The 21,677-nt window shown below is 52.0% G+C and overlaps 1 protein-coding gene across 1 annotated transcript in view; it reads right to left on the bottom strand.

Moving 5' to 3' along the window:
- LOC149325823 (adenosine receptor A2a-like) overlaps positions 1-21,677 on the bottom strand; it is a 350,480-nt gene that overhangs the window by 201,692 nt on the left and 127,111 nt on the right. Inside the window, exon 2 of the mRNA XM_089565149.1 lies at positions 6,815-7,126. Within this exon, the coding sequence (XP_089421275.1) occupies positions 6,815-7,126 (312 nt within the window). The remainder of the gene's footprint in view (positions 1-6,814; positions 7,127-21,677) is intronic.

The following is a 21,677-nucleotide window of genomic DNA, read 5'->3' as shown; positions in this document are numbered from 1 at the left end:
CGCGGCAGAAAACGTCAAGGCGGCGCGACGCCCGGGTGGAGATACAAGGAGCGTTGAAGCGGCGACGCGTCGCCGCGTATCCCTCGATGCGAAAGCAAATGTGATCAACAAGTGGCAAAAACCACTGTGCAAGGAGGTTTCTGAGAACAGCGGCGCTGACCATTCTGTTAAAATCAGGAAAGTTTCACTTCGACACCACTGTACAAATTTTAGCAGGCGCGCTCAAGTATCTATAAAGATTTTGTCATGTCTGGCATCCAAGAACTGGGCGGCGTAGACGTAGCATCGAAGGAGCGTTTATTCCTACTACTTGGCAGGAAGCCAACAGGTTACATACTGAGCGCGGTGGGCCCGTGCGAGCGGTCTTTTAAAGCCAGCACGGACTACCTGATAAGAGATAGGCGAGCAGTGAGCATGCGCAGGCAGTACGCGATAACACGCGTGCTTGGTTTCGCGCGCACACAACACCTCCTTCCTCCTAACGAGCGCACAGTCCTTTTGCTACATTATGCAATGCAACTAATGCTATGGCTGATATCTATCAGGAGGTCGCCGGTCCCTCTGTGGATAGCGTCGCTCCCCTGGAGGGTCGATCGTGCCGCAGGGGCCGCAACTGGAAGTGGCTCGATGTCGCTCTCAGGATCCCTGAAATCTGGAATAAAATCTTCCATGATGCTCTTCTTTGAGCTGTCGATGCTGAGCAGTAGCTGGTCTTGATGACGACGCCAAATGAGCACCCCACGATTTGTCCTAACTCGAACCTTGAATGAAACGGGGCCAGACTGCTGAATGATAGTGCCAGGGACCCATTTCTCAGGACCTCTAATTCCTCACGAGGACCTCATCGTTTATGTTGAAATGTCGCTCACGTGCCTTGCTGGTTTGCTTTCGTTTATGGGGTTTAACGTCCCAAAGCGACTAAGGCTATGAGAGACGCCGTAGTGGAGGGCTCCGGAAATTTCGACCACCTGGGGTTCTTTAACGTGCACTGACATCGCACAGTACACGGGCCTCTAGAATTTCTCCTCCAAAGAAATTCTAGCCGCCGCGGCCGGGATCACGTGCCTTGCGTCGCACCATATCGGAGAGCTGTTGCTGACCCACTCTTCCCCCGACAGAAGGCTTGACTGCGTCGTCTCGTGCGCAGTCGTCTACCTATGAAAAGGCTTGCTGGCGTTTCTCGTAGTCGCATGCGGCGTGTTGCGGTACGTCATCAGGAACGTCTGTAAGGTTACCTGCAAGGAGTCTCGGGGTCGTCCTTTCCGCAACGCAGATTTCATTGTCTGTACAAATCTCTCCGCAAGGCCATTCGTGCTTGGATGGTACGCTGCACTCACGATATGACGACCACCGAAGCCTTTGACCGCAGATCCGGATCATGAGAGGGAAATAACTAGAAGAATACGAATGGGGTGGAGCGCATATGGTAGGTTCTCTCAGATCATGAATGGTAGCTTACCAATATCCCTGAAGAGAAAAGTATACAACAGCTGTATCCTACCGGTACTCACCTATGGGGCAGAAACGTGGAGGCTAACAAAGAGGGTTCAGCTTAAGTTAAGAACAACGCAGCGAGCTATGGAAAGGAAAATGATGGGTGTAACGTTAAGAGATCGGAAGAGGGCGGAGTGGGTAAGGGAACAAACGCGGGTTAATGACATCTTAGATAAAATCAAGAGGAAGAATGGGCTTGGGCAGGGCATGTAATGCGAAGGCAAGATAACCGCTGGTCCTTAAGGGTAACGGAGTGGATCCCAAGAGAAAGCAAACGTAGCAGGGGACGGCAGAAAGTTAGGTGGGCGGATGAGATTAAGAAGTTTGCAGGGATACAGTGGCGGCAACTGACAAAGGACACGGTTAATTGGAGAGACATGGGAGAGGCCTTTGCCCTGCAGTGGGTGTAGTCAGGCTGATGATGATGATGATGAAGCCTTTGACGAAGCTCTTGAATTCTTCGGAAACGAACTGTGGTCCGTTGTCGGTCACGATGATCTCGGGTGCGCCAGAACGAGAGAACAGGTCTTGGAGACACTGAGTTGTGTGGTACGCCGTAGTCTTCTGCATGACATAAACTTCCGGCCATTTTGAGTGTGCGTCCACAGCAACGAGGAACATTTTGTCTTGCATGGGTCCAGCAAAGTCCAAGTGAACTCTTTGCCACGGCGAAGTCGGCCATGACCATGAATGAAGCGGAGCCGGTGCTGGTTCGTTCCGTTGCTGCTGACACTCTTCACATTTCTTCACGTGTTGCTCTAGGTCCGCGTCGATACCAGGCCACCAGACGTAGCTCCTCGCGAGTTCTTTGCATCTTACGATACCGGGATGACCCTGATGAAGTTCCTCAAGCAAGAAGGCTCGGTGTTTTGGAGGCGTGACTACTCTCATGCCGTACATTAAACACCCTTGATGAACTGTGAGCTCCAAACGCTTGTCAAAGAAAAGGTTCAACTCCTTTTCTGCGACATGCGACGGCCAGCCAGCCCTTGTGAAGTTCAGTACCTTGCTTAGTAAAGGATCCCGCCTCGTTTCACGAGCGATGTCTTGGCCTGTGACAGGCAGCGTTTCAAAACGAAGCGAATAAAAAGTTTCGCTTTCTTCTGCCGATTGCTTTTCGGTGCTATCGAGCGGCAAGCGCGATAGACAGTCTGCTTCCGCATTATCAGTAGATTTCTTGAATTCAAAAGCATAGTTGTAGGCTGACAGCGTCAGCGCCCAACGCTGCATGCGGGCAGCTGCCATCGCGGGAATGCCTGTTTTCGGGCCGAAAATTGTTTGTAGTGGTTTATGGTCAGTCACAAGCGTGAAGAACCTTCCGTAGACGTAGAAGTCAAATTTCTTTACGCCGAATACGAGGGCAAGGGCTTCTTTCTCGATCTGACTGTAGTTCTTTTCGGCACTTGACAATGTGCGGGATGCGTACGCAACCGGTCGAACTGATCCATTTGTCATTTTCTGCGAAAGAACTGCGCCTATGCCGTACTGAGATGCGTCGCAGGCAAGTTGAAGCGGTCGCTTCGGATCATAATGGGCAAGAACTGGAGGGGAAGCCATAGCTGCTTTTATCTCCGTGAAAGCAAGCTGGCATGACGCATCCCATGTCCACTCCGTTGATTGCTTTAGCAGCCTGTACAACGGCTGTGCCAAAGTCGAGAGACGCTGAACAAACTTGCCGTAATAATTGACCATCCCAAGGAATGACTGCAGTTGCTGCTTGTCTTTTGGAGCAGGCGCATTTAGCAGTGCCAATACCTTTACAGGCGATGCGCAAACACCCTCGGCGTTGATGACGTGGCCCAGGTAACAGAGCTCTCGTTGAAAGAAGGAGCACTTATCGCGCCGGATGCGCACACCGCGTTCCTGCAATCTTGACAAGACGGCTTCCAAGTTATGGAAATGCTCTTGCTTGGTCTTGCCTGTGACCAGGATGTCGTCAAGGTAGCAATTGACTCCTTCCAACCATTTCAGCATGTTGTCCATAATTCTTTGAAATATGCTTGGGGCGGACGAAATGACGAAAGCCACACGGTTCATAATATACAAGCCCTTATGCGTGTTTATCGTCACTAGTTTCCGGGAGCTTTCCGCCATAACTACCTGCTGGTAGGCCCTACTCAGGTCGATCTTCGAAAATTCCTCTCCTCCTGCAAGCGCTGCTAGAAGGTCATTTATCCGAGGTAGCGGGTAGCGGTCTACTTCCAGACAGGGATTGACGGTGGTTTTATAATCGCCGCACAGTCGGAGGCTTCCATCCCTCTTCACTACCGGTACCAAGGGCGTTGCGTATTCGCTTGTCAACAGGCGTTATGATGCCAAGCTTCTCCATTTTCACAAGTTCAGCTTCTGCTGCACCTTGGAGAGCAAAGGGAACGCTTCTTGCCTTTACAAACTTCGGCTGTGACCCTTCGCGAAGGACAAGCTCGGCCTGCTCTTCCGTGATGGTACCTAGCTCATCCTTGAAAAGTTCGGAATGGCTGTCTAGCATCGCTTCCAGCTTTTCTTGCCAGTGCTTTGACGTTTCTCGAGAGGGACCAAGGTGCTTCAAAAAAACTAGGTTCTTCCAATCCAGACGAATATCTTGCAACCATTCTCTGCCTAGGAGTGCCGGTCCTGTAGTGTCCACGACGTACAGGGGAAGCTCCACGCTCTGGTCATTGTGGTGCACGACGACTTTCGCCAGACCCTTCGGTTTTACTATGGCCCCAGTATACGTGCGCAGCTTTAACGATGCTGGCTGAAGTCGCTTACGTGGAAACAGCCTCTGGAATTCGCGCCATGATATGACGGATACGGCTGCGCCGGTGTCAAGCTCCATTGTCACTAGGACACCGTCAACGTTCACGGGTACAGTAAACGGGTCTGCGTTGACTGATTGAAGTGGGACAGACGACTCGTTTCGGACGGAAGTGAGCATCTTCACCCGTTTCCGAGGCTTTGTCTCCCTAGCTTTCTTTCCTTTCCTGCAGGCGCGTTGAATATGCCCTTTTCGGTTACAATTATAACATGTATCGCCGATATGAGGGCATCATTCGCTAGAGTGATTGGGTGACCCGCAACGGAAGCAGCTTGGCGACATTGCAGACTGCTTTTCGCCTCAATCCTTATTCACTTCGTACGCCGGGGATGCGCTGTTATGAGTGAACGCCGCGCGTTTCGTTGCAGTTTCCATGGCAAGAGCTCTATCTACAGCCTTCTGGAAGGTTAGTTTCTTGTCTTCTGTTAACAATACACGCTGAATGTCCTCGCGGAGCAGGCCGCAAACGAAACAGTCCCGGAGCTCTTCATCCAAGAAACTTCCGAATTCGCAACTCTGCACCAGCCTTCGAAGTTCCGCGACAAATTCGGTAATGGACTCACCGCTTCGCTGTGACCGTTTGTAAAATTTCGCACGCTCTGCGATGACGGACGACTGCGGCGCCAGGTAATCGCTCAGGAGTTTCAGAAGACTGTCAAACTCTAGTGACGACGGTGCGTCCGGTGCCGTCAGCGACTTGAGCAGCGCGTAGGTCTTCGCGCCGATGAGACTTAGGAAAGCAGGAACCTTCTTTGCTACTGGAACATCGTTGACCAAAAGATAGGCCTTCAACCTTTCCTCGTACGAGCACCAGTCGCTCGTGGTCTCGTCGAAAGGTTCAATATGACCGATGAGACTCATGACTCACTTAGAAGTTTCGGCTGCCGTGATGCCAGTTTCAGGAATTTCACCGCAGAGAAATCTTCGTGGCGGAAGCTTTTTTACACAGAGGCCAGGTTCTTCACACTGCGAATTCCGCACGGCGGTCATCCCATCCTCGTCGCCAATATGTCATGTCTGGCATCCAAGAACTGGGCGGCGTAGACGTAGCATCGAAGGAACGTTTATTCCTGATACTTCGCAGTAAGCCAACAGGTTACATACTGAGCGCGGAGGGCCCGTGCGAGCGGTCTTTTAAAGGCAGCACGGACTACCCGATAAGAGATAGCCGAGCAGTGAGCATGCGCAGGCAGTACGCGATAACACGCGTGCTTGGTTTCGCGCGCACACAACAGATTTGCGTGCTCGAATGCATGCCGTCGCGTACCTTTGGACGTCCGCTCAGCCGCGGACACCAGCGGCTGCAGTTGTCTTCTACACATTCGCTTCAGGGATTGAGCGCCGGCATTCCGATCCAAGATTCGGCCGTGTTCTCCAAAAAAAGCGACATTTCAAGTCTGATGAAGCGTTTATTTTCCCCACAATAACATTTCCGTGCCAAAAATACTGCGTAGCTCGTTGGCCATGGCAGCCATGTTGGCGGCGGCAGGCAAAGGACCGGAAGAGCGGGCTTACTGCGCTGCTATTGGCTGGCTTCAGCCGCCGTTTCCGGTCTCACCGGACGCCGCGCGTCAAAATCTAGCCGGTCCTGATCGGCGGTGGCGGGCGTTTTTCTCGACGCCTGGCGTCAAATCTGCGCCGTCGGGCGAAAATCGCGGACTCGCCGAGGTAAAAACGCTCCACGTATTCCGGCCTTGAGAGCACGGCAATCCTTTCACCCTCGCACCAAGCGCGCTTGGGAGACGGGGCCGCCACCACTCGGTCGTGCGTGGTTGTCTGTAAATTTTTGGCGGGACTGTACGGCTGCTTTTCTAGACCAGGCAGTTTTTACTACACCCAGACTGAAACTGAACACATGAAGGACGCATGTCAAGTTATGAAAATGCTGAGCCTATAAAATGTCGAGAAATAACCGGAAATCAAGTGCTTTCCGTATGATTTCCATGCCCTTTCAAGAGTTATTACACGATTTCTAACGATGTTGACGCCCTCATAAGGAGTGCGTAGCTATTTCCAGCGTCTCATATGCCTTGCCATATTGATTCCGTATGTCACATATGGTTTTCACTGTCCACCAAAGCTTCCATGGTGTCAAAAACGGCAGTTTGGCGACGGTAAAGTAAAGCGCCCAAAGACTCCATACGCAAGCTTACGCAAAGAAACCATACGCAAGCCTAAAAGAGCGCTGTGTCAGCACCCCATCCGTATCCCTTCTGGATAAGGAATTTCGTTTCCTTGCGACAGCTCAGCATTCATGATTTCCTGCTCGTTTCCTGCAGCGATTTTCTATGTTTCTTGTCTTGTCCTTCTTGTTGCCTTTGACTATATTTACCGATGTGTCAGAGCAATGAAATTTCAGTTGTTAGTCAGCACCTGTGTCTCGTCTCCCCTTTCTGCGTCCTTCGTGAAGTTTACGCTATTTTCGTGTGATAGAAAGCCAACTAGCTCGTGCAGTGTTCTTCACGCCCAAAGACAGAGAGAGTCGTGTGTGTGCCTGTATACCTTTGCAGGCCCTCCGCATACCTGCTGCCTGTAGACGTGCCTCCCGAGCAGGTCCTTGAACGTCTGGCGCAGGGCTCGGCTGCGCACCCCGTACACGTAGGCGTGCGCGCAGGGGCTCCAGCACAGCAGCGCCGTGGCGGCCGAGGCGAGCAGCGCTGGGCCCCGGCGCCCCGTCGAGGCCTCCCACAGCAGCAGCGCGAAGTGCGGCGCCGTGAGCAGGGCCAGCGAGGCGAGCAGCTGCGCCGTGGACAGCAGGGCGCTGCGACCACGGAAGCGGGCCAGGTACCACGGGTTCGGCTGGTGCGTCACCGTCGCCTGCGCCCTCAGGGTCACCTGCGGGGAGACGGGGATTAGGAGGGCTTTAGCAGCGAAAAGCTTCACCAAACTAGTCAACACCGTGTCTGGCGTATGCTCCGCGATCAGAATTATTCACAGCTGCGCAAGCGCAGAACGGAGTCACGTCACAGAAGAGGCGCAGGTGATCGGAGCGGCCGCCGCCGAAACCGCCGCCGCGACTCCGCCACCTGAGGTTTCGGCGCAGCCGCGCGCTACTGCGCATGTGCGCCGCCCCCTCACCGCGGCTACTACTGCGCGCTCGCCTCCTCGCCACCGCTTGACCTTTCGTTGCAGCCACGTGTTTTCCACAGTTACTACGCATGCGCAAGGAGGGCTATATAACGCGCTTGCCTCCACCGTTATCGTGGTGCTCCCAGTGCATTGTGCGCGAACTGCGACAGCCATGACGTCAAAGAAAGCATAACTGCAGCTTTTCGTTTGTATATCCAGGCTTAACCAGAGCTAAGCCACTGCCATTTTTTTAGCAGCGAAACTAGGTCAAGGCTTACATGGAACGAGGCGTGGTAACGAGGGCGCACCGATGAGGGGAGGATATAGGCCATCGAGGGGGAGAGCAAGCGCCAAGCCCGGGTGCAGCATAATGAAACCAGGTGCACCACTGCGAAATTCCGCCCTTGTAAGTTTGGCCGACCGTTCACTGTTGTTCCCGATCGGCTTTGTGCTGGCTTTCTTCCCTCAAGGACCCTACTGGCCGCCTTGGGCGTTGCGCTTGCATGAGTATACATTTCTGTCGTGCACAATTCCGTCCGGCTTCCCCAAGATGCAGGACTGCCTGAGCCGTCATCCTGTCGATTATCAATCCTCCACAGACTGTGCCTGACACCTGTTTCTTGTCTCTCTTGGCCTTCTCGCATACTGCCGACGAACAGGGCCCGGATCCCAACTTGCGCTCCATCATCGGCCGTCTCAACGCTGATCGCCCTGTCTATTCCCTTCCCATGTTCGTCAACAACGGTAGCACTCGCTAGTCGCTACCGAAGCAATATGCGCCCTGTTGGCGCTGAGCTCTTCCCTGTTGTCCGCCAACACTTGCGTTCTGCCATCCTTGAACAATTGGATGATGCTCCGACCACTGTTAATCTTGGTGTCGCTCGCATGTACGCTCGCGTTCGACACCGTTTATTCTGCAGCGTCGCCTCAACCGCTCCGTCCAACGCTATATGGCGAGTGCTGGCAACTCCGAAAGAAGCCCTCGGTTCAGCCTCCCGGACACTTGCAGGCGATAGCCATGCCGGACAAGCCGTTTCCTCGTGAAGGCCTTCACTTGCTTGGGCCCTTCCCGAAGTCCACCTTGGGGAACAAATGGATCGCCGTCGCTGCCGACTGTGCCACGCGGTGCGCGATCACGCCCTCCCGACTAGCTGGGCTAATGACGTGGCTGACTTTGTTCTGCACGCAGTCCTACTCTACCATGAGGCACCCCGGACAACTGGTCACCGACCAAGGCCGCTGCTTCCTCTCCCGAGAATGATCGCCGGCCGCGTCTCGAGCGGACGCGCCTCATTTCGGCTCCGACAATTTTCGTCCGGATTACCGAAAAATTCCCTACGACCGCAAAAATTTTGCTTGTACTTGGCGGTTAACATCACCCGGCACCCGAAGACATCGCTCTCGACCGGGTGGGCCAATTTTTGGGCCTTTTAGGCCCATTTATGTCTTCATCCCGTTAGAGCCCCAGCCAGGCCTAAAGCCAAGCAGCCAGTCTCCAGCGTTCTCCGCGGACGCCATGGCGGCCTCCGCTCGCCGCGGGTACGATCCCGAGACGATGGCATGGACAGAAGTCGTCGCAGAAGCCCCGTCTTCTCCTGAAACCTCCACTCCGACGCAGGAGATCGTGGATGAAGGCCTCTTCTCGTTGGTGGCACTTCGCAAACGCCAGCAGCGCCTGAACTCCTCGGCAGTGAACGGACCCTCCGTGAGTGCCTCTGCTTCTGTGCATCCAAATACTTCAAGTTCCAACCATCAGCTCTCGCCAACAGCGGGATCGACGAAATGGCGGCCTGCCGCTATGCCTCGACTCCGCTAAGAAGACTTCACGGTCGTCATCAAGCCCAGAATGACGGTCTCCCTGAAGACGGTTCTGCAGAACGGTGAGCTTGGTGCTTTGCTCTCCGCCTATGTTAATGCCTCCTCGGTGGACACTCTTAGTATCTGGCCCATCTGGGACCAGAATATCGTTATCGCCACCACTCAAGACGTGAACGCGGCGAACGCACTCGCTCGTGAATTAACTCTGAAAGCTTCCAAAGGCTCCATCCCGATGGTCGGTCACGCGAAAGTCAACGGTGAACTCTGCAGGGGGATCATTACCGTCCATGAGCAGGAAACTTCTACCACCCTGAAATCGAAAGTCCAGTGGCGCGGAGGAGAGATAGCCTTCATCCGCAAGCTGGGGAAGTCGACGATTGCCCTGCTCACCTTCGTGGGGCATAAAGTGCCACGTTACGTGCACTATAACAGTGCGGTGACCTTGGTACGCGAATACAAGCGGACTATTGCCGCGTGTTTCCGATGCGGCACCATCGGCCACCGTGTGGACTTATGCCCGGATCCTCAACGCAATCGCTGCGGACACTGCGGCCAAACGGTCGCAGTCCTCGAAGACGGCAACTTGGAGACCCACGAGTGCGCCCCTTCCTGCATCGTCTGCGGTGGCGGCCACCTTACGGGTTCGCAAGACTGCAAGGCAAAATTCCGGCGGCTGCAACGATCGGGAAACCCAACCGGTCAACGAAAGCAACGTCAGTGTGCAGTGCCCCCGGGAACTGACACCACTCCAAAAGTTCCCCCGCCTGGCAACAAGCTGGTGCAATGGAATTGTCGGGGTTTCAAAAACAGAACCAAACGCGCCCACTTAAGGGCGTACATTGACAACCTCGAACACCCCGCCGCAGTCCTTGCGTTGCAAGAAACCGGAGATGCGGTTAAGCTCACGGGCTATAACACTTTTGAACGAGACCCGTTCACCTGTATCCTAGTCCATAAGGGTTACACAGCGCAGGAGGTTGATCTCGACTTAAATCTGGAATATTCGTACGTGATGGTCTCTGTCCTCCCCCTGCGGCGAACAGATAGCCCCGCACACATACTTAATATCTACTGCCCCCCGAAACTCAAAAACATCAATTTTCTAAAATCTTTAGCGCAGCGCTAAGGATTGCGGGTCGCGACCCCCTCATGATAGTGGGCGATTTTAACGCGCCCTGTCTCATGTGGGGTTATTGCAAGGAAGAGACGCGTGGTCGTAAGTTGGGGGAACTTATATCTACGCTGGGCATCACTCTTCTAACAGACCCGGTCCACCCAACACGTGTAGGGAACTCCGTCACTCGGGACACCTGCCCCGACCTTACCCTCGTGAAACACATCCAACACGCAGAGTGGATCAACACCGAGGACACCCTCGGTAGCGACCACTGCATATTGAACACTGTCATTTACACTCGGCCCTTACGTCTGCCCCTTGCGCAAGCCAAACTTCCCGACTGGAACGCTTTCCGCCAGGCCCTCCCAGTAACTTCTCTCATGGAGCAGGACTACTCCACTTGGGCGCACGGACTCATGCAAACACTCCGTTCACAAGAAAATCATATCCAGCTTACGGAGCGTGCACCTGACGTGGATAACCACCTAAGGCACCTCTGGGAAGCCAGCCGCAGCCTCACTAAGCGATGGCGGCGGCGGAAACACAACCGTAAACTACGCGCTCGCATCTTTGACCTCACCCAGCAAGCTGCCGAGTATGCTCCCAGCTCGCAGACACTAACTGGGTAGATCGATGCAACAGTGCAGCAAGACAGATGTCCAGCCGCAACACTTGGCGGCTCTTCAGGAGTCTCATAGACCCCACACAAACACGCTCCGAGACCGAGAAACACATCAATCGCGCGATACACAACTTTCAAGGAAACACGAAGCAGCTAGCGAACACCTTGCGCTCACAATACCTCAATCAGGATCAAGACCCGCGCGGGCAGGATTATTCGTATGCAGGCTGCGATAATCCGGAACTGGATCAACTTTTCCAGCTTCACGACCTTCGCGCGGCTCTTGCCAAAATGCGCAGGGGGACGGCGCCCGGGAGGGATAAGGTCACAGTCAAATTATTGGCGAACCTTCCTGATTGGGCATACGAAATCCTACTCGAATATATTAACGCCATTTGGACCGGGGACACTTCGTTGCCACCGGATTGGAAGACATCATTGGTGACCTTTATCCCAAACGCGGGGAAACCGGTAAACACAGACAACCTCCGGCCCATCTCCCTCACTTCATGCGTAGGAAAACTGATGGAAACGATGGTCCGTGACCGCCTCTCAGAATATCTCGAGAGCAAGAGCTCCTTTGCCGACACCATGTTCGCTTTCCGACCCAGTAAGTCCGCACAAGACATCCTCTTACAGCTTCATCACGAGGTTCTCGAACCCATAGAACACCCACACAACGACAAAATAGTCCTAGCACTCGATCTCAAGGGTGCGTTTGACAATGTAAAACACGGCGTCATACTAAAGCACCTTAGCGAGACCAACTGTGGTCCTCGTACATTCAATTACATCAAAGATTTCTTAACAGACCGATTGGCCTATATACGTATACAAGAGACCGAGTACGGCCCGTTTGAGATGGGAACGCGGGGCACACCACAAGGCGCTGTGTTGTCCCCGCTTTTCTTTAACATTGCTATGATGTACCTCCCGGCACAGCTGGCGGCTGTCGGCGGTGTCCAGCATGCGCTGTACGCCGATGACATCACCATCTGGGCCACTACGGGAAACATAGGATAGATGGAGGAATGCCTGCAAGCAGCGGCGAGCATAACTGACCACTATGCCACGTACTGCGGCCTCCAGTGCTCCCCGTCCAAGTCTGAATTTGTGCATATTCGATCTTCTCCGAAATGCAAAATCTCCGTTCAGCCTTCTCTCGCAAGCGGGCCCACCCGTGAAGCGAAGGAGCTACGAATACTCGGTCTCTTCATTAATCAACATCGTAAGGCAGACACAACTCTTCCCAAACTCCGCAAAGTCGGCGACCAGGTGGGCCGAATGGTTCGCCGCGTTTCCAACAAGCGAGGAGGGTTGCGAAGTAAGGATGCGATGCGGCTCGCGCATGCCTTCGTAACTAGTCGAGTACTGTACTCGACTCCTTACCTCCGCTTACGGAAACATGACGAAGATCACTTGGAGATTGTACTCTGCAAAATTTTCAAGAGAGCCCTCGACCTCCCGATATCCACTTCCAACGCGCGACTCCTCGCGTTGGGGGTGGTGAACACCTATCGAGAACTCCGCGAGGCGCCTCTCGTTAACCAATACACGCGTCTCGCCCAGACCGTGTCCGGTCGCCGCCTCTTGGACCGGTTACATATCAGACATGATCACCATACCATGGAACGGGTTCGAGTGCCAGAACTGTGGAGAAGCGCCCTCTACGTTCGACCCCTTCCGACTAAGATGAACAAGGAAGACCATAATGGCCGGCGCCAGGCGCGGGCGAATGCCCTGCACCGCCACTATGGCTCAAAGAAACACGTCTTCTACGTCGACATTGCAGGCCCCTACCGCTCCAGGGGGGAATGGTACACGGCTGCAGTCATACACGAGGGAAAACAGGTGGACGGCCTCTCGTTCAGAGCGCCCAACTCAACGCATGCGGAGGAGGTGGCGATCGCCCTCGCAGCCTCCCAACCCGACTCTAAATTCATCCTCACAGACTCTCGCGGAGCCTGTCGTAACTTTGAGTTCGGTTGGATCACTCCACTCGCACAACAAATTTTACACCGCAGTACTCGCGACGGCGATCCAGCTCATCGCTCAATCATATGGGTCCCCGGCCACCAAGGCATGCCAGGTAACGTAGCCGCCCATGAGGTAGCCCGCGCACTCACTCAACGGGCACCAGGCGTCCCTTGGGAGGAGCTTAACCCAGATCAAAGCCCTCTCCTTTCTTTTAAAGAAATTACTGAGCACTATCGTGCCGAACACCGGCGATACCCAGTTCCTATGAATGGACTGGGTAAAGCTGGCGAACGAATTCTCCTCAGGCTTTTTACAAACACCCTGCTGTGCCCGGCGGTTCTCAAGCACTTTAATCCTCAAGCACTCCTACGGCCGCTGCTCATTCTGTGGGGAGGTGGCCGACACCTTCCACATGGTTTGGGCATGCAGAAAAAATCCTTCTCTCCCCCCAATCACCCCTTCCCCTACCCGAGAGGACTGGGAGGCGGCCCTGCTCAGCTGCCAGGAACTATCGGCCCAACAGGCCCTGGTTCGGCGGACTTGTGTAGCGGTCTCGACCAACGGGATCCCGGAATGAGGGACTCCGCCTAGTATTGTAAGGGGTGAGACCCATTAGAGGCCTCTCCCCGAGCACCTCTCTGTAAATAACTAAATAAATGCTCTTCACCACCACCTCTCCCGAGTGGTTGATGAAATACTTCGTTCATGCTCCGTTCGACACCAGTTCACCACGGCTTATCACCCTCATACGAGCGGCCATGCGGAACGTCTCAACTGCACGCTCACTGACATGCTGTGTATGTTTCTGATGATAAGCTTGATTAGGACGTTAGCCTACCATTTGTGACATTCGCATGCAACTCTTCTCGTCGTGATACCGCTGGGTACTCGCCGTTCTATCTTCTTTTTGGACGGGGCCCTTTACTCCCTTTGATACGTTACTGCTAACCGCCGCCGACTCCGTCCCTACGTAGGCTCGTGATGCCATCGCTCGAGCCGACGCCGCCCGCCTGGTTGCTCGTCGCTGACTTTCTGCCTATCATGGTTCACAAAGTAGCCGCTACGACAGCATCTACCATGCTGTGCCCTGCCCGCTCTCTCACCCTTCTCTGGCTCCCGTCCCGTCGTGTAGGTAGTGCGAAAGCCCTTACTGTGTTTTACGTCAAATGACCGGCGTGGCCTATAGGAGATTGCGCCGTTCCATCGCTACTCCTCCTTCCGAAATACTGCACGTTGCCCGCCTCGCACTGGCAGGAACGGTGACTTCGCCTGCTGACAACGAAGTGACTGTCGGTGCTCTTTAGCGCAACTACACTTAGAGTGTGCGCCTGAGCGTTCTCAAAGCCTCAGGTCGTAAGTGCCTCTCTGAAAACAGGAAAAGGAGAACACAGAACAGAGCTGGAAACATGCAAATTTGATAACCGGAAGACCCAACATGTAGAAAGTTGCCCACAGAAGAAATAAACTGTAACAAGGTACACACGTGGGCTAGTTGGTGTACATCAGACATAGCTTCACCAGCGAAAGTACGAGACACCAGGAAAAGAAGAACACCGGACAACGCTCATGATAGACTAATAAAGGAAAGGCGCACATGAGGTAAACAAGGCATTTATCCTCCACTTGCGGAGCTGCACAAAAGCAAGGAAACAGGAATCGAAAGTCTCAAGTCAGACATGACTCACATGTTGCATAGCAGGTTTTACCTGCTGCCGCAATTCTTAGCGATTTCGTTGCTGGCCATCAAAATCTGGCAGCGCGAAAATATTTCTGACCCACTCATAACGTTGACGGAGAAGTGGCGCCGGGCCTCACACACATGCCTCTCGAGGAGCCGTAAACTGGCGTTGGAACGACCCACTTTGAGAACCAAATTGGCACCGCAAACAAAGGAAACGCCGAAAAGAAGCGTCCCTTTTGCGTCCACTCGCCTTTCGCATCTCTTTTTGTCAGAGACGTGCGCGATGAAATTTGCATTTGCAGCCAGCGAAGCCGCTAAAAGAATGAGATGGAACACATGAAGCTGCAGACAATGGACGGGAAATCGAGGAATGGTCGGCGCGCTGCTTCTCATTTTCGCAGCGAAAACCACACGCAGCGCTAATAAAATATGCAGGCACGCGATGCAAGTTCCAGCCCTGTTCTCCGGACAAAACTGCCGTTCGGAATATAATATGCCCCCGCACACGAGCGCCGGGGGCAGAAAAGTAGGCCAGACGTCTGCCGAGAAGAAAGTTACAAAGTGATCCGCTTTCCTTACTTTTCAAAAGCTTTATGACGATGCGGTCGGGCTGCATCTGGGGTGTCGACAACACACTTGGACGCTTAAATTGGGTTGGGTTAAAATGCGTTAACGAGGTTCACCGGCGAAGCTTGCAGAAAGGCACTTTGAGCGCTCGGTTTCTCTTCAAATCTGAGAAAGGGCCTCCTTTTTCTAATCCTTCATAGCATCAGTGCAAACGCGTCGCAGCGCGCTGAGAGCACTTTGTGTAAGGAGTGCCTGCCGTTAACTTCAACACCATTAAGAATGAAGCTTGTTAAGATAACTGCCTTGAAACCAATCCAGCGTTTAGTTTCATAAATCAGCGACTGAATCAAGACGACACTTGGACATCCTAGAGGTACGGCTGGCTTCACTTCACAGCCAAGTGGCAGAACTCAACTGGAAATACCGGGGGTTCTGCAGGACGGAAGGTAATTCACTGAAAAGGGGGAGATTGGTTTGGTTTATTGGGGGTTATCGTCCCAAAACAACTCAGGCTATGAGGGACGCCGTAGAGAAGGGCTCCGGAAATGGCGACCACCCGGGGTCCTTGAACATCCACTGACATCGCACAGTACACGGGCCTCTAGAATTTCGCCTTTATTGAAATTCGGCCGCCGCGGCCGGGATCGAACCCGTGTCTTTCGGGTCGGCAGACGAGCGCCGTAACCACTGAGATACCGCGGAGGGGCGAAAAGGAGAAGGGGCTGCGCTCCAGATGTATACTGCCAAGTAATGGGTTCTACAGCATTGCACGCAGTCCAGCTCTTGTTTACCGGTCTGGCGGCAGAATTTCCTTGTGTGATCTTTTTTGTTTACTCGGTTTGCTGCATTCTTCCAGCATCGACTCCTACGATCTAACAAGTAACTGGGCGGAAGACTTGTTTGTAACTTTCAGGGCGCAAATCCTTACCGCAATCTTTATTGTGTGCTCTCACCTCGACCACCCCCTGACCGATCGAGGTCGTCAGCATGACATCGCGTAATCACCATAGCAAAGCCGAATGTTGGCGGATAGTCCAACAAGGACCTCACTCACCGACTAATGCCGGTGCAGGTATTTCTGATTATGGATGGAACGTCCCCTACCAGACACGTTCAGTCGTCACGCTCCTTCGCGCTTGCATAAACAACTTTGTGCTAACGCGTTTCACATTGAGTGTAGGCACGTTGTGAGAAATTCAAGTACCTAAATCAGACTTCAATTTTTCCTGGCTCTTTTGGACGGTACTATAAAACACATACTATAATGTCTGCAGTGAAGCTCCGATCACGATGTTCTTGTTGTTGGCCTATTAAGGAATTGCATATCTGATGTTGTTGTTTGCCTCATAAATTTTGACCATGGAGAAAAAAAAAACCTGAGGAGAGAGCGTGACGTCACGCGGCCAGCGTTCTCAAACCGAGTGTTTATGAAGCCGTTTTCTCGCTCAGTTTTTCGCTCTCCCAGTCAGTCCTTTATGTTTTGGTTCTGGTATGTTTTCATCATCATCATCATCAGCCTGACTACGCCCACTGCAGGGCAAAGGCCTCTCCCATGTCTCTCCAATTAACCCTGTCCTTCGCCAGCCGCGGCCACCATATTCCCGCAGATTTCTTAGTCTCATCCGCCACCTAATTTTCTGCCGCCCCCTGCTACGTTTCCCTTCTCTTGGAATCCACTCCGTTACCCTTAAGGACCAGCGGTTATCTTGCCTTCGCATTACATGCCCTGCCCAAGCCCACTTCTTCCTCTTGATTTCAAGTAGGATATCATTAACGCGCGTTTGTTCTCTCACCCACTCCGCCCGCTTCCGATCTCTTAACGTTACACCTATCATTTTTCTTTCCATACTCGCTGCGTTGTTCTTAACTTAAGCTGAACCCTCTTTGTTAGCCTCCACGTTTCTGCCCCATAGGTGAGTACCGGTAAGATACAGCTGTTGTATACTTTTCTCTTCAGGGATATTGGTAAGCTACCATTCATGATCTGAGAGAACTTGCCGTATGCCCTCCACCCCATTCTTATTCTTCTAGTTATTTCCCTCTCATGATCCGGATCAGTGCTCACTACCTGCCCTACGTAGACTACTTCCAGCACCTCGCGACCAATTGCAAACTGCTGTGCCGTTGCTAGGCTGTTGAACATTACTTTGGTTTTCTGCATGTTCTGGTATGTTTTATTGCGGCCGTATGCGCGGCTTCTGGCGCGGGGCGTCTACAGCAAGGAGGTTGAGCTATAGTGAGTTTGCCGCGCTAATCCGCGCATTCGCGCGCGCAGCGGAGCTAGATTTTACGATGTGGCACGATGTAGCATGCCCGATGTGGCGTGATCACAGGGGGACAAACTCTTTTTTTTTACTATATTTTTACTTGGTAAGACTAGGCTTCAAGGGTGTCACTAGACGCTCCCTCCTCAGTTTTTTTTCCTCCATGTTCTTGACACATCTTGACCGCTATACCCACTGTACCTTCTTCTTCACCTCTTCTAGTCACCAAACCAAAAAGGTTACCACAAGATGAAATTATTTGTGCCAGGAGCTAGACGTATTTTCTCGATTAAGGAGGTGAAACATGAAAATGCTGATTCCGCTTGACCCTATGGTTGGTTACCGCGCACTGCACTTTTGTTGTCAACTGCTCGACTCTTCTTTTACTTTGCATCGTAGCGTACAATGGGAGGAACTGTAAAAGGCGCAGAACAGGAGAAAAGGTTCATCAAACTAATCCGCACTCGCTTTCAGATCTGACATAGTGGTTCTCTTGGCGTAATTGCTGAGAATGAAGGTGTCCGCTACAGCGAGGAGTGCCATGACTAGCCATCAATGGACAGAATCTTGAAGGTTTTCGTAATCGGAATTATGGCTCAGTCGTAAAGTACTTTTTGCGTCACTTTTACGAGAATGTTGGTTTTTGTTGAAGGACTCTTATGGCAACTTTGCCAACGACAAGGAACTTCTGAAGTCGCCCCAAATAAGTTTCAAAATTAAGAGAAGAAAAATTAAGTAAGCACCTTTTCTTCTCGGCCAAATGACAACTAAAAGCACAGTGGGGCGCTTCTAGCGGAGGGAAACTCATCCTCAGCTCCCACGGCTGCCTCACGTCAATAGGGAAACTTAGCAGCCCTTTAGACGTTAGCCATTTTGCTTGTAAATGATGCGCAATTGGAACATATGAAACTATTTGTTTTATTTCGCTTCCAGATGCACCCTCCCTCCGCTTCTTTTTTCGCATACTTTATGATGACAGTGGACAGCATCGAAACTAATATTTATTATCAACTAACTTAAACACTAATCTACTGTTGCAAAAGGGATGCTCGGGTCTCGTCACCGACAAAGCATGGGGAGCCCTTTCGAAGGAAACGTAAGGGGAATCGAACAAAACGGCAAAAGCAAGGACAAAGAGTTTGGCATTCCGCACAGGGAAAATAAAGAATTAAGTCCTGTGTGTCTTCAAAGCGTAGTCAGTTTAATTTAAATGTTCATTTTTTCAAGCATGGCGTTCGACAACAGGAAAAATCGATGAGAGGCGATGCTGCTATCTTAGTGCCTCCCACGTTACGCCGGCTGGCATTAATGCAGTCCCATTCTGTCTATGAAGCGTGTGGACACTAATCTGCGAATGTAATCGAGGAGCACGTTCTTGGGAAGCATTCCAAGCTACGTATGTTGGACACGGTTAGATCCGCCACACGTCTTCAGGCTCTCATCCCTTCAGACGCATTTCTACGCGTTTTGGTCTCACAACCACGCAACCCACCTTTTAATGCCTAAGGTTTCACGACACGAGAGGCGGGGTGCCTGCACTGTGTAGGAACTCCCCACCCCCCTCACGCCCTTCCCACCTGAAGACGACGAGGGCAGCGCGGTTCCTAGATGGTCACGGAACGGAGCCGCACGCGCGGTGTGCGTAACGCAGCCATGCTGGAAAAGCCATTGCTTACAAAATGCTTTTCCATCCTAGCACGGCTTCTGATGTGCTGAAGATCTCGCATGACGATAGAAAACATTGTTCAAGCACAGTGGTTTTCTCTATAACTATCTAAGACATTGAAGGCAGCTTTGAGGTTGGTTTCTGACTAGAAGAATAAACATCGCACTGCGCGGAATATAAATGCGTTTTCAGAGAACATTAGCATTCTGTATATTTGAAATACCAATGTTCCGACAAATTGGCTGTGGTTTAGCTCTGGTTAAACCTGGAGTGACGTGATAGCTACAGCTGGCCGAGTGGAACTCGCTCAGTCGAACTGCAGAGTCAGTCTTTCGCCGCTCCGTTTCGCTGAGCGTTCCTTCGTCATCTTCGTCCCTAGACGTGGATTCACTCTCTCCCCCCTCTCCATTTCTCCACTGCCGCCGCGGTGGCTCAGTGGTTATGGTGCTTGGCTGCTGACCCAACAGACGCGGGTTCGATCCCGACCGCGGCGGCTAGAATTTCTTTGGAGGAGAAATTCTAGAGGCACATGTACAGTGCACGTTAAAGAACCCCAGGTGGTCGAAATTTCCGGAGCCCTCCACTACGGCGTCTCTCATAGCCTTAGTCGCTTTGGGACGTTAAACCCTACAAACCTAACCAAACCATCCATTCCTCTACCACTCGGTTTCCCCGGTGTGTCGCGGCCCTGGCGGCTGCTCCACACCACGTGACCAACAACGTGAGAAGCCACGGCACCGCCACGCTAGAGTGTACGACACTCTAGCCACTCTGAAGGCTCGAAATGCTAGCGTAATGTAGGCGCGCGGCGTGCACAGCAGCTGCGTGCTCTGACGTAACTCCGCGCATGCGCACCACTAACGAGGCGGGCGGCGTCTGCTCCACCGTCGGCGCAGCGGCGAGGCGCGCACACCAACTGCGGGCTATGACGTCACTCTGCGCATGAGCACAGCTGGCGGAGCGGTGGTGCCGGCTCAGCGCGCAGCCACGCTGACCTCGCGAAGCCGCTGGCGTAGTGTAGGTGTCACTACAAAATGGAACATGGCAAAAACCGTGCTTAGTCACTGTATATCCGCCTGCACTTTTTTTTCACGGTTATAGTAGCAAGTACATGTGGGTTGTCAATAGGAATTTTTGCCTTAGGAACGGTGCCGCGTTTGAAAGGTTGACGAGGGTCCTATGAATCGACAGTACTCATCTTGAACACGAATGAAATGATTAAGCTTGCATTCTCTCTTGCCGATAGCATCGTTCTTATCATTTCAGTAAACTGCAAAATAAAAGAGACTTGGACGACGAAACCACGTCCGAAAAGCGAACTGTGTGTTTTCAACCGGGTGGACCATGGTTGCTCAGGTTTAATGGATTCCTTTTAATTTATTTTCTGTTCACAAATGTTGACATTATTGGATGCGGACGCCAGCAACGAGGATTGTGGCATGCCACAAAAACGAATATTCTGGAAAAAAAAAAATTGGCGGCGTGGTCGCAAAATAACAAGGCATTAATACGCGCCTTCGAGGTGCCGAAATTACACACGCAAAAAATAAATTCTTGCAATAGAAGTACTTTCCGGGCGTGCAACGAAAAATCCATGATTCGTCTGCACTAGCGTAATGCTAGAATGTCTGCGTGCTGCGTGCTGGTCTGTTGCTTGCGAAGGTGTTCCTGCCTTCTCTTGGCGTGCGCGCTTGCTTTTCCATGTGAAGCTGATCGTTTTACCGCCAGGCCCTTACAAAAAAAGTTGTAGACAGTCTATAGAGTGTCTATAGACTTCTGTCTATAAAGTCTATAGACTGTCTCTAAGCAAATCTTAGAGAACAGTCTATAGGCAATACAAATGCCATAGACAGTCTATAGACAGTCCATAGATATATAACCATACACTTTTAGTAGACTTTTATCTATAGAGAGTCTATAGACTATGACTAGACAAAAGCAATGTCTATAGGAAGTCAATAGAGTCAAAAAAAGTCTATAGACAGTCTATAGACCATTTTTTATAAGGGGGGCAACAAGGGAAGGCTAGACGAAGCGGTTTGCTCACCTTCCGCATGACGCGCACTGTTTGCTACACCCGCGGAGAGAGCGTGGTGCCAGCAGGCGTGCTTCGGTCCATCTAGCTCCCCGAGCGCGGGTCAAAATTTATTTATTTATTTATTGATACTGCAGGCCGAAAAACTGGCCCTAGCACGAGGGGCAATACAGAGAAAGGTGTGACAATGCAAAACAATAATAAACACTAAAGAAAAATAATGCTGGGTGTAGCAGTGTTACTCAGTCAAGTACATTCTGGCACCACCACAATAACTAACAAAATATGAAGAGCCACACATGTGAAGTTACAAACAGGCGGGCAATTTTCACTCGTAACAACAGAACTGTTTTGGGGGGAAAAAAGGCATCACAGAGTGAAGAAGTTAAGAAAACATAGTAGATTGCAAACACTGCTTTTGTTTCAGTTAGTTTATGGAAGAAAAATGTTTTTTAAGCTCTTCTGCAAAGTTTTGTTATCGCAAGACCTCGACAGGAATAGAATCACATTCGTGTATAGTAGATCTTCCCTGTAGCTTTAAGGTGCAAGGATAAGGGACGTAAGGAGGGC

The sequence above is a fragment of the Amblyomma mixtum genome, chromosome 10 (genome assembly GCF_055824585.1).
Source record: "Amblyomma mixtum isolate Tamu chromosome 10, ASM5582458v1, whole genome shotgun sequence".
NCBI lineage: Eukaryota > Metazoa > Arthropoda > Arachnida > Ixodida > Ixodidae > Amblyomma > Amblyomma mixtum.
This window is presented reverse-complemented; position numbering and strand designations above follow the sequence as displayed.